The sequence below is a fragment of the Carcharhinus amblyrhynchos genome, unplaced genomic scaffold (genome assembly GCF_965287045.1).
Source record: "Carcharhinus amblyrhynchos unplaced genomic scaffold, sCarAmb.v2.hapA scaffold_443, whole genome shotgun sequence".
In the NCBI taxonomy this organism is placed as follows: Eukaryota; Metazoa; Chordata; class Chondrichthyes; order Carcharhiniformes; family Carcharhinidae; genus Carcharhinus; species Carcharhinus amblyrhynchos.
Window position 1 is genome coordinate 90,181 of NW_027650183.1, and position 13,815 is coordinate 103,995.

General features: G+C 48.9%; 1 protein-coding gene across 5 annotated transcripts in view; it reads right to left on the reverse strand.

The window, feature by feature from the left end:
• lipeb (lipase, hormone-sensitive b) overlaps positions 1-12,902 on the reverse strand; it is a 51,541-nt gene extending 38,639 nt beyond the window's left edge. For all 5 annotated transcript variants that reach the window (XM_080183846.1, XM_080183842.1, XM_080183845.1 and 2 more), the window contains exon 1: positions 12,839-12,902. In XM_080183846.1, coding sequence (XP_080039972.1) covers positions 12,839-12,887 — 49 coding nt within the window. In that variant the 5' untranslated portion in view covers positions 12,888-12,902. The remainder of the gene's footprint in view (positions 1-12,838) is intronic.
• Positions 12,903-13,815: the final 913 nt, after the last annotated feature.

The following is a 13,815-nucleotide window of genomic DNA, read 5'->3' on the forward strand; positions in this document are numbered from 1 at the left end:
GTCGGCTCCCCATAAATGTGTACCGTTCACCTCAACCAGTCGCTGTCATAGTGAGTTCTACATTCTCTCCACTCTCTGGGTGTGCAGAATGTAAAACTCTCTTGAACACTCTACTGGGTATCTTAGTGACTATCTTATATTGATGGCCCTAGTTCTGGCCTCCCTCACAAGCAGAAACATTTTTACTGCAAGCAGCCCATCGAGGAGGGGGCAGAATGGTGGCACTGCTGCCTCACAGTGCCAGAGACCCGGGTTCAATTCCCAGCTCGGGTAACTGTTTGTGTGGAGTTTGCACATTCTCCTCATGTCTGTGTGGGTTTCCTCCAGATGCTCCTGTTTCTTCCCACATTCCAAAAATGTGCTGGTTAGGTTGATTGGCCATGACGAATTGTTTCTTAGTACCAGGGGGTTAGTAGAGTAAATATGTGGGGTTATGGGAAAAGGGCCTGGGTGGGATTTTTGTTGGTGCAGGCCTGATGGGCTGAATGGCCTCTTTCTGCTCTGAAAGGATTCTACGAACCCCCACCACAATTGAAAGTAAGACCTCCACATGGTCACCTCTCATCCTTCTTATCGAAAAGAAAATGTGAAGTTTTCGGACTGTGTCTAACTTCTTAATTCCGGTTTTACCCTTGTGAATCCGATCTCCATTTCTCCAAAATGCCCCCTTTTGCAAGGAGAGCTGAACTGAGCAAAGTACTCTGTACTCTAAGTGTGGCCCTGACTAAGGTTTAATACAAGCTGAATGCAAACTCTCTACTTCATAATTCTGTTGTTTTCAGAATGAAGCCTAGTGCTTCACATCGCCTTGAACAGGCCATGACCCTAGGGAGATGCTTCAGGAGTTGATAGAATGAATGGTGACAAACTATTTCCTGTAGTAAGAAGTCTGACAACATCAGGTTTAACTATTTCCTCACATAGGAACTGCAAGTCAAGATAACAGACCGTGAAAATGAGAGACAGGGCGTATAGAAGATAGATTTTTGTTGGTTAGAGGTATTTTATGTGGGCTTTGCTGGCTAGGCCAGCAAACATTTCCCATCCCTAATTGCCCCTTTAGAGTGTAGTAGTGAGCTGCCTTCTTGAACTGCTGAAGTCCCTGCAGTGTAGGTATACCCACAGTGCTGTTAGGGACAGAGTTCCAGGGGCTGAAGGGACAGGAGGAGGTTACAGAGATAGGAAGGGTTGAAGGGGCTGGAGGAGGTTACAAAGATAGGGAGGGCTGAAGGGACTGGTGTACATTCTAGAGATAGGGAGAGTTGTAGGGGCTGGAAGAGGTTACAGAGATAGGGAGGCTTGCAGAGGCTGGAGGAGGTTACAGAGATAGGGAGGGTTGTAGGGACAGGTTCTAGAGATAGGGAGAGTTGTAGGGGCCAGAGGAGGTTACAGAGATAGGGAGGCTTGCAGGGGCTGGAGGAGGTTACAGAGATAGGGAGGCTTGTAGGGACTGGTGTACATTCTAGAGATAGGGAGAGTTGTAGGGGCTGGAGGAAGTTAGAGAGTTGCAGGGATTGGAGAAGGTTAGAAAGATAGGGAGAGTTGCAGGGGCTGGAGGAGGTTACAGAGATAGGGAGACTTGTATGGGCTGGAGGGTTACAAAATAGGGAGGGATGTAAGGACTGGAGAAGGCAACAGAGATAGGGAGGGTTGTAGGGGCTGCAGGAGGCAACAGAGATAGGGAGGGTTGTAGGAACTGGAGGAGGTTACAAAGAGAGAGAGGGATGTGGGAACTGGAAGACATTACAGAGATGGGGGGGATTTAAGAACATAAGAAATAGGAGCAGGAGTAGGCCATCTAACCCTTCGAGCCTGCCCCGCCATTCAATAAGATCATGGCTGATCTGAAGTGGCTCAGTTCCACTTTCCTGCTTTCTCCCCATAACCCTTAATTCCCTTGTCTGTCAAAAACCCATCTACTGGTGACTTAAATATATTTAGTGAGGTAGCCTCCACCACTTCAACGGGCAGAGAATTCCAGAGATTCACCACCCTTTGAGTGAAGAAGTTCGTCCTCAACTCCGATCTAAACTGTCCCCCCCTTATCTTGAGGCTGTGCCCTCTAGTCCTGCTATCCTTTCTAAGCTGGAAGAATCTCTCTACCTCTACCCTATCCATCCCTTTCATTATTTTATATGTCTCTATAAGATCCCCCCTCATCCTTCTAAACTCCAGCGAGTACAGACCCAGTCTATTTAATCTCTCTTCATAGTCCAACCCCCTCATCTCCAGTATCAGCCTAGTGAACCTTCTCTGCACTCCCGCCAAGGCCAAAATATCCTTGCGCAAGTGCGGCGACCAAAACTGCATACAGTACTCCAGCTGCGGCCTCACCAGTAACCTGTACAGTTGCAGCAAGACCTCCCTGCTTTTATATTCTATCCCCCTCGCTATAAAGGTCAGCATACCATTCACCTTCTTGATCACCTGCTGCACCTGCAGACTGGGTTTTTGCGACTCATGCACAACGACCCCCAGGTCCCTCGGCACCGTAGCATGCTGCAGTTTTTCGCCCTTTAAATAGTAATCCCTCCTACTATTATTTCTGCCAAAGTGGATAACCTTACACTTGCTAACATTATACTCCATCTGCCAGGTCGTTGCCGACTCACTCAGCCTATCCAGATCCCTCTGCAGACTTTCCATACCCTCCGCGCAATTTGCTTTTCCACTCATCTTCGTGTCATCAGCAAATTTGGTCACCCGACACTCAGCCCCCTCCTCCAGATCATCTATATAAATGGTAAATAGCTGAGGCCCCAGCACCGATCCCTGCGGCACTCCACTAGTCACCTGGGCTGGAGGAGGTGACAGAGATGGAAGGGAGGTGGGGGCGGGAGGTGCATGAGACTGAGTAAAAACAAGGATGAAAAATTTAAAATCGATAACTTTGTTGGACAGGGAGCCAATGATAGCTAGTGAGCTCAAAGCCCAATACTGAGTGAACAGGACACGAGACAAGTTGTGGGTAGCACAGTATTGGATGAGCTCCAGTTTCGACAGGATGCTCAGTGGGAGCTGAGTATGGAGAGGAATGGAATAGTTGTGCTTGGCGATAACAAATGGCAATGGTGAGGGTTCAAGCAAGAGGCATTTTTATCCATTTGCCCAACAATCATACAATTGCTCTTACACCTGAGGTGAGGGCTGTTCTGAGAAGCACAAGGTGCCATGCTGTGTGGGACAGGCTGGAGGGAGCAGAGAGTATTTCATTTCATTCCCCTGTTGGTGCTGGTTTGATGTGGAGATGCCAGCGTTGGACTGGGGTAAACACAGTAAGAAATCTCACAACACCAGGTTAAAGTCCAACACATTTATTTGTAGCAAATGCCACTAGTTTCCAGAACTGGCTGTTCCTTTGCCAGGTGGGTAGGAGTCACTGAGCAGATAATGATAGCCAAGTTCCACACACAAGGATGGCCTCAGCCGGGATCTTGGGTTCATGTCACACTATCTGTAACCCCCACAACTTGCCTGTACTTGTAAAATCTCACTAATTTTCCTGTTTGGAAACAATACACATCTTTTTAACCTGTGCTTAATGCTCCGTCCACTCACATTGTCTGTACCTTTAAGACTTGATTGGCTGTAAAGACTCACATTCCAATCTTTATTCATGTAAATTGAGTTTGTGTCTTTATATGCCCTGTTTGTGATCAGAACTGCCACCCACCTGACAAAGGAACAGCCAGTTCCGAAGACTAGTGGCATTTGCCACAAATAAAACTGTGGGAATTTAACCTAGTGTCGCGAGACTTCTTACGGAGCTGGTTTGCTCAGGAAATGGGGCTGCAGACACACTGTGGACTGTGAACCTGGGCAGCAAGCTCACATCAGTAACAAGCCAGTAAACAAGGAACAAAAGAAGCTATTACGCTCGAGACAATTTCAGGATACCTCTGACTAATTCATGCCCTGACTCAACGGGCTGAGAGGCAGTAACAGCAGTAGGCAAAGTAATTTGATCGCTGATATCATCTCGTCCTTTGGATTTCCTGCTCTGGAACTGTTGACGTGGAGCAAATTCCAATAGATTACCTCATACATTTGTCTGACTACGCATTTGCTTAAGCACCTTTGGACCTGGCTTGCACCTTCAGTAAGTATTCGATAAATGTGAGTTATTATTTTCAATGGCAGTCACAGACCTACAAATTGGACATAAGGAACAGGCGAAGGGCCTCTCAGCTCTCCCTTGAACCTGCTCTGCCATTCGATAAGGTCATGTCTGAACTATCACCCCAATTCTACCTTCCTGTTTTCTGTCCACAATCTCTTAGAGTCCAAAGAGTTAACCATCTTTGGTTACTCAGTGACTGAGCAGAACAACCAAGATTCAAAACCCTCGGAGCAAAGGCATTTCTACTCATCTTAGTCCAATCGGCCGACCCTTATCCTCTCCAGTCAGTGGGGAGAGCTGGGGGCTGGGGGGCAGGAGAAAGGAACCAAATGCTAATTTGGTCAAGTCCCCTTGGGGTTTTATGTGTTTCAATGAGATCTTACCCTTCTAAACTCTGGAGTGTAGAGCTCATTCTAGTTGATCCCACCTCATTGGGCAATCCAGAATCAATCTGGTGAGCCTTTGGGAAGCCCTCTAGGCCAACTATCCTTCGGGGTGGCAGGGCGGCACAGTGGTTAGCACTGCTGCTTTACAGTCTGTGTGAGTTTGCACGTTCTCCCCATGTCTGAAGGGGTTTCCTCCGGATACCTCCCAAATTCTGAAAGACGTGCTGATTGGGTGCTTTGACCTGAACAGGCGCCAGACTGTGGCAGCTAGGGGAATTTCAGTGTTGTAGTGTTAATGTAAGCCTACTTGTGACTAATAAATAAACTTTAAAGATATGGAGGCAAAGAACTTTACCTTGTACCGCAGGTGTGGTCTCACCAATGGCCTGCCCAATGACATCAGGACTTCCTTATTCTCATAAGCCTTTGCAACAAAAGGCCATTGTAAAATTTGCCTTCCTAGCTGCTTGTTACAGCTGTGTGCATTTTGGAGAAATTCCCTCTGAACACGGACATTTAAGAGTCACCATTTACACATTTCTCTCATTGGGAGTATTGGCTTCTCTATTCTTGCTGCTGAAGTGAGCAACTTGACATTCCCCCCTCCATCTGTCACCCTCCTACCCACTATCTTAACTTGTCCACTACCCCCTGCATGCTCTTTGTGTCCTCCTCACAGCTTATTCCACCAACCCCTGCCCTGGCCATCAAACTTTGTAGCATCAGCAACCTTGGTGCCTTCACCTGAGTCTGACTAGTGATTTAATAAAGTGAAGAGACAGGTGGATAGAGTGAGTCAGAAGGTCTTCATCCCTTTACAGAAGAGGCAGGAAAGCTGGGAGGGGGTGGGGGTGGGGGTGGGGCCTTAATTTGAAAACAATCGGTCGGAGGGTTAGAGGGGGAGTTATGAGGGCAGGTTTCACGCCCTGAGCTCTACAAAGCCGTCTGGAACTCGTGGCCTGAAGCAGCGGTAGTGGTTGCAACCCTCGTAGCATTTATAAAGTTTTTAAGCATGCATTCAGAATGATTTAAACTACAGGGATAGGAGCCAAGAGCTGTAAAGTGGGACTTGGCTCAATCACTCAGCCAAGGGCTCTTTCTATGCCTTTGATTTCCTACATTTGGTCACCAAACAACTTCTGCCCTGTAATTAATGAACATTAAATCAAACTCATTTGTCTCAATTTGTGCACTTAAATGCCCATTTTCTTAGCAAAGCATTCAGATTAAATACCTTTAACTATTGACCATTTCCTTCTGTTTGGCTTTATTCACTGATTCCCCATCACACACTCTGTCCCTCACAGTCACTTTCTGCTTCTCTGTACCCAGATTGCTATATTGCTCGATGGCCCTGACGTTGGTCTTGATGTTCATAAATCTTCCTTCACCCGAATCCTCCCCCTGACAGTTTAAGACCTAGTTTATTAATGTGTGTGTGTGTAGAGGGGCACTGATCCCAGCCTGATTCAAGTGGATCGCACCGCAATGGGAATGGCTCGCTCCTTTCCCAGTGCTGATGCCAGTGCAACATGGATCAAAGCCCTTCTTTGAGCCACACATTCAATGCGCCAGTCTGTCTGATCCTTTTGGACACAATGCTGCATTCTCTGGGGATGGGCAAGAAGCTTTCACATGCAAGCATGCAGTTCCAATTACAGAGTCATCCATTCAGGAGGCAACAGAGTGACAAACAGCACGATCCAATTAGGCCAAAATCATAGAAGCTCTGCCATACCATTTGGCCCATCGAGCCTGCACTGACAATACCAACCAGGCCCTATCCCCGTAATCCTACATGTTTACCCTGCTAATCTCCCTGACACTAAGGGGCAAATTAGCATGGCCAATCCATCTAACCCACACATCTTTGGACTATGGGAGGAAACTGGAGCACCCGGAGGAATCCCATGCAGACACGGGGAGAAAGTGCAAGCTCCATACAGACAGCGACCCGAAGCCAGAATTGAACCCAGGTTCCTGGCACAGTGAGCAGCAGTGCTAACCACTGTGCCACCCAACATATTCAACAGGATAAATGTCCGATACGAAAGGATAGCCAGCTGTGGGGTAACAGGAAGGTGATAGTAGAGTCAGAAAGACTGGGTGGTGGGTGAGAGAAGAATGGAGAGAGACTGGGATGGAGGGAATTAGCAAAGTTTGGGTAAAAGAAGGCAAAATACTCACAGAGGAAAACTACAAGAGACAGAGGGAAAAGAAAAGGACTAGCACTAAAGCCAGCGGAGATGAAGAGAGGAGAGATTAGCAGAGAGGAGAGAGGAACGACAGTGGGACCTCCAAGTCACAGGTGGCACGATGGCACAGTGGTTAGTGCTGCTGCCTCACAGCACCAGGGACCCGGGTTCAATTCTGGCCTCTGGTCACTGTGTGCACATTCTCCTTGGCTGCGTGGGTTTCCTCTGGGTGGTCCAGTTTCCTTTCATGCTCTAAAGATGTGTGGGTTAGGTGGATTGGCCATGCCAAATTGCCCCGTAGTGTCAGGGGGATTAGCAGGGTAAATATGTGGAGTTACAGGAATAGTGCCTGGATGGGATTGTGGATGGTGCAGACTTGATGGGTGGAATGGCCTCCTCTACACTACAGGATTCTATGATTCTAAGTCACACAGGAGGCTATTATGGATATGAATCAGCCGGCTGTCCCTTTACTGTCATTGGGTCTAAACCCTGGAAACCACCGCCTCCCCCCACCCCCCCCACCCCAATCCCTGAATGGCAGTATTGTGGGCAGACCCACATGGGGACTGCAGCAGTTCAAGAAGAATGCCTGCCACCACCTTCTCAAGCGGCAGCTGGGAACGGGCAGCATAGCAAACGCCAGCCTTGGCAGCAATGTCCAGATCCCAGGAATGAAGATTCATTTTACCTGCTGCATTTGATCTGGTGGAAGAATCCCCGGCGATGCAAAGACTGGAGTGTGCTTTTCGAGCAAGCTGTGCTCAGAGAGACCTGAACTCAGTCAATGCCAGCAATGTTCCATCACTGCCTGCCCTTCAATCCTTTTATCACCTTGTTTGAACAAACTCCAAGGCTGTGGACATTCCTTACGTCGGATAGCACAGGTCCAAGGACAGCCCAGTGACTGACAGACGCACTTCCAACTTTATCTGCAAGACATGGGTGTCCAATCACTCCAGCTTGCAGATATTGCACTGGGGGTAGAATTGCAAGTTTCAATAAAACTCACTCGTCTCCTTACTGCAACCAGGCATGGAAGGAAAGGGATAGAATCATACAGTGGCTGCAGCTGAGAAGACTGGACCCCACCCATCCTAGGGTCTCCAGACAGTGTACCCCACCCAAACAGCCTACAGTCTCCAGACACTGTACCCCACCACCCAGCCTAGTCTTCAGAGACTGTACCCTGCCCACCCTACGGTCTCTAGATACTGTACCCCACCCAGCCAGCCTACAGTCTCTGTACAGTCTCCGGATACGATACCCACCCACCCTACAGTTTCCAAAGACTGTACCCCACTCACCCAGTCACTGAGCCTACAGGCTCCAGGCACAATAACCCACCTGGCCAGCCTACAGTTTCCTGGGACTATACTCCACCCACCCAGCTGACAGTCTCCAGAGATTGTACCCCACACACGCAGTCACCGCAGTGGAAGGCTGCGATTTCCCACTACAGTTGGGTCTCTGGATGAGAGTTGAGGCTCCTGATATTGTGATTTATGGTTCTAAGCTAAGACTATCTTATCTGATCACTCTGTGACTGATGCCCCTCCCCAGGATGACACTCCCAATGCCAAGGCTGAGGGAGTGCTGGCTGCTTGTGGTGTCATCCCTCAGGTGAAGTGTTAGAGCAAGGCTTTTTAAAATTTACTTTGTGGTATGTGAGACTGGGGATTGTGTGGGTGAGGTACAGTCTTCTGAGCTGAAGCCACTCTACGATTCTATGAGATCAGTATTTCTTTTCCATCCCTTTGGCCTTGAGAAGGTGGTGATAAGCCGCCTTTTTTGGCTACTTCTGTCCACATGGTATAGGTACACCCAGGATGCTGTTAGGAAGAGAGTCTCAGGACTTTGACAGTGAAGGAATGATGATAAGTTCTAAGTCAGTTTTCTTTGTGTGACTTGGAGGGGAACTTGCAGGTGGTGGTGCCCATGCATCTGCTGCCTTTGTCCTTCTAGGTGGTAGACGTCATCGGTTTGGAAGTTATTGAAGGAGCCTTGATGCATTTTTTTAATTCGATCACAGAATGCGGGCATCACTTGTTTGGCCAGTGCATCAGTTGCTGCAGCATATAAAGTTAAAGTCACCATAGTCTCAGAAGACCACAAGCTGACTGGGGTGATTTAATCTGAGGATCACCACACTTCAGACGAGGGGTAAGGAGACTGGACCTTCATGAATAACCTCAGCCATTACGGGAACTGAACCCATGCTACTGTTGTCACTCTGCATCACTAGTCAGCTGAGATAAACTGACGGCCAATTCTATATAGTACACAATAGTGAATACATAAGGTGATAGATGGGATACCACACAAGTGGGACTGTTTTGTTCTGGATGGTGTCGAGCTTCTTAAGTGCTGTTGGAGCTGCACCCATCCAGGCAAGTGGAGAGTATTCCATCACACTCCTGTCTCTGTCTACAGTTCCCGCTGCCTCGGTAAAGCAGCCAACACAATTAAGGACCACACGCAACCCGGACATTCTCTCTTCCACCATCTTCCGTCGGGAAAAAGTTACAAAAGTATCTTGAGGTCAAGTACCAACCGACTCAAGAACAGCTTCTTCCCTGCTGCCATCAGACAGCTGCCATCTGACTTACCTTGCATTAAGTTGACCTTTCTCTACACCCTAGCTATAACTGCAATACCACATTCTACACTCTTTTGTTTCCTTCTCTATGGACGGTATGCTTTGTCTGTATAGTGCGTAAGAAAGAATACTTTTCACTGTATACTAATACATGTGACAATAATTAATCAAATCAAATCAAACTTGTATCTCATAGATGGCTTTGACAGCTTTGGGCAGTTAGGAGGTGAATTACGTATTGCAGAATTCCAAACCTTTGACGTGCTCTTGTAGCCACAGTATTTATATGGCTAGTTCAGTTCAGTTTCTGGTCAATGATAACCTCCAGGATGTTGATTCAGTGGTGGTAATGTCATTGAATGTCAAGGGTAGATGGTTGGATTCTCTCTTGTTGGAGATGCCTGGCAGTTATACAAGCGCAAATATTACTTGCAACTTGTCAGCCAAACATGAATGTTGTCCAGGTCTTGCTGCATTTGAACAGGAACTGCTTTAGTATCTGCAGAGTGGAATGGTGCTGAACATCATCTGTGAACATCCCCACTTCTGACCTTTCGATGGAAGGAAGATCACGGTGGACCCAGGACATTACCCTGAGGGATTCCTGCAGTGACATCCCTGCACTGAGATGATTGACCTCCAACCATCACAACCATCTTCCTTTGTGCCACATGACTCCAAACAGCAGAGGGTTTTCCCCCTGATTTTCACTGACTCCAGTTTTACAAGGGCTCCTTGATGCCACACTCAGTCAAATGCTACCTTGATGTCAAGGACAGTCACTCTCACCTCACTTCAGCTGTTTAGTCCATGTTTGAACCAAGGCTGTAATGAGGTCAGTAACTGAGTGAACCTGGCAGAACCCAAACTGAGCATCTGTGAGCTGGTTATTGCTAAGTAAATGCTGCTTGATATCTCTGTCATTCTGTTTGAATTTTAGCTAAAAAAAATCAAAGAGCTCTGCTGAAAGATGAGTAAGGGAGAGCTCCTAGTGTCCTGACTAATGTTCTTCCCAGCTCCCTGAGACCAAACCAAATCAGCCTTTAAACTAAACTAAACATGCGACCTAGCAAATTAAACTGCACTGTTAGAGTCATAGAATCCCCAGAGTACTGAAGGAGGCCATTCAGCTGATTGGGTCTGCACTGATCACTATCCCACTCAGGCCCTATCCCCGTAAACCCACGCATTTACTCTGCAAAATCACCCTAACACTAAGGGGCAATTCAGCACGGCTAATCCACCTAACCCGCACACTTCGGATGTGGGAGGAAACCGGAGTAACTGAAGGTAACCCATGCAGACATGAGAAGAAAGTGCAAACTCCATGCAGAGAGTGACCCAAGCTGGGAGGACATACCTTAAAGGAGTTGTTTAGTTTATTACACCCTGTACCACAGCTAACAAGCAGGTCTCCCACTGCTAAGGGTCGGGGACAGGCAGGCCTTGAACAAATAGGACACTTTAGGAGTGGATACATTGAAGGGTGATTGAATATTTGAGGAAATGTTGTGATGCATTACTCCTTTGAGAGCTCCATTGCAGGCAGGCACATACCTTTACCAGAAAAGCAGTGACCTTGTCCCTTTCAACATCACTGTGCCTCACATTTCATCATCTTTGAGAAAATGTGTACGTTTACAAGAAGGTCATGTGGCCTCTCGTGTCTGGGCTGGCTCTGTGCAAGAGCTAATTCCATCTCCCTGCTCTCCCCCCACAGCCCTGTATCAATCCCAAACTAATCCCACTGCCCCCACTCTCTCTCCCCATAGCCCTGTATCAATCCCCAAATAATCCCACTGCCCCACACTCTCTCCATAAACCCGGAATCAATCCATAAATTAATCTCACTACCCCACTCTTTCCCCATAGCCCTGTATCAGTCCCCAGCTAATCCCACTGCCCCACTCTCTCCCCATTGCCCTGTATCAATCCTCAAACTAATCCTACTGCCCCACTCTCTCCCCATTGCCCTGTATCAATCCTCAAACTAATCCCACTGCCCCACTCTCTCCCCACTGTCCTGTATCAATCCTCAAACTAATCCCACTGCCCCACTCTTTCCCCATAGCCCTGTATCAATCCCAAACTAATCCCACTGTCTCACTTTCTCCCCATAGCCCTGTATCAATCCCAAACTAATCCCACTGCCCCACTTTCTCTCCATAACCCTGTATCAATCCCAATCTACCCCCACTGCCTCATTCTCACCCCAGAACGCTGTATCAATCCCAAACTAATCTTTCGCTTGAATGTCGAAGGCTGAGGGAGTGACATCATGGAACGTTACAAAAGTATGTGAGGTGTGGATAGAATGGACAGTCGGTGTCTTTTTCCAAGGGTAGAAATATCAATTACTAGGGACACAAGTTAAAGTTAAAAGGGGAACAATTTAAAGAAGATGTGAGGGGCAGATTTTTTTTTTACGCAGAGAGTGGTAGGTGCCTAGAACGTGGTGCCAGAGGAGGTAGTATAAAGAGGTACAATAGCAATGTTTAAGAGACATCTTGGCAGATACATGAATAGGTAGGGAATAGAGGGATATGGACCGCATAGAGGCAAAAGAACTTTAGTTTAGAAAGCCTTCATGTGTCGGCGCAGGCTTGGTGGGTTGAAGGGCCTGTTCCTGGGCTATACTGATCTCACTGCCCCACACAAAGCCCACAACAGGTATCGCGAATAAAGCCTGGTGTTGGTTGTCAGAGGAGTAGCGGATTATGATATTTCCTCCAGAGCAAATACCAGAGCGGCTCTCTGATACTCAAGTCCTGCAATGCGGTGTTGGTTCAAGGTCTATGTGTACGGCTGGCCGCGGGCAGTTGGGCGGGGGGGGGAAGCTGTCCCGAGCTACAGCCGAGTGTGGATGGAGAGGAGGTTTCTCACAAGGCGATGACAGATTGAGAGGGAGATTTAGAAATTCCCTTCTCAGAGGCACCCACAAGCCTGGGCCAGCACTACACTGTGACAGCTGACATAGCAGAACAACACAGGAAATGTTGACATAGCAATGTAAAATGGGAGATATTGACAGGGATGATGATTGTTCACCCTGGTACAATAAATGGACCATAGAATCATACAAACCCTACAGTGCGGAAAGAGGCCATTTGGCCCATTGAGTCTGCACCGACCACAATCCTACCCCCCTATCTCTTCATATTTACCCACTAATCCCTCTAACCGACACATCTCAGGACACTAAGGGGCAATTTTAGTAGACCAGTAACACACACACACACACACCAGAGCAATGATGCCTGTAACCAGGATCCCTCACCTCAGGTATCCCTAGTAACAGGTTCCACTGGTATCAGGTTTTCCTGATTCCCCTGGCAACAGGTTCCCCACGTTTCCCTGGTAACCAGCCCCCTTTCCCAGGTTTCCCTGGTATCAGGCTCCCCTGGTAGCCAGCTTCCCCTCCACCCAGGTTTCCTAGGTAATCGGTTTCCCTGGTTACCAGCCCCTTCTCTTCCGTTTCCCTGGTTACCAGCCCCTCTTCCCCCGTTTCCCTGGCAACCAGCCTCCCCGCGGGACTAACCTGCCGGGGCCGCGGAGCCGCCGCCGCTCTCCACTCCGCCTGATGCCATTTTCAGGGCTCGGGATTAACAATACATTCAGCCAATCACCAGTTCCGCTCCTCACCTTCGCAGGACACGCCCATAGGACACTCGCCAATGGGCGCTCAGCAGCGACGCTGTCAATCAGCAAGCGAACACGCCCAATCCAGTGGCAGCCAATCAACAGCTCCGCCGCGGCAGAGCCGCCGCTGTCAATCAGATACCGGACACGCCCATACCATTCAGCGGCTCCGTCCAGACCGCACTATGACTGTCAGTGGGCGAGTGGATACGCCCACATCAACTCATCCAATCAGCGGCTCCATCCAGACCGCACAATGACTGCCAGTGGGCGAGTGGATACGCCCACAATAGCCTCAGCCATTCAACAGCTCCGTCCGGACCGCACCATGACTGTCAGTGGGCGAATGGACACGCCCACATCTACTTCAGCCAATCAGCGGCTCCGTTCGGACCGCACCACGACTGTCAGTGGGCGAATGGACACGCCCACATCAACCTTATCCAATCAGCGGCTCCACTCTGTCGGCATCACTGTTGTCAATCAAGATGGACCCGCCCACACGGGCGCCAGCCAATCAGAGGCTGCTTGCAGTGCCCCCTTCCTCCAGTGCGGGGAGTGGAAGTTCAGTCTGCTGCTGGAACTCGAACCGTGAGGAAGGTGGAAAAGGGCTCGGGGGCTGGAGACAGCAGCACTGAGGATAAGGGGGGCTGGAGACAGCAGCACTGAGGATAGGGGGGGCTGGAGACAGCAGCACTGAGGATAGGGGGGGCTGGAGACAGCAGCACTGAGGATAAGGGGGGCTGGAGACAGGAGCACTGAGGATAGGGGGGGCTGGAGACAGCAGCACTGAGGATAAGGGGGGCTGGAGACAGGAGCACTGAGGATAAGGGGGGCTGGAGACAGGAGCACTGAGGATAAGGGGGGCTGGAGACA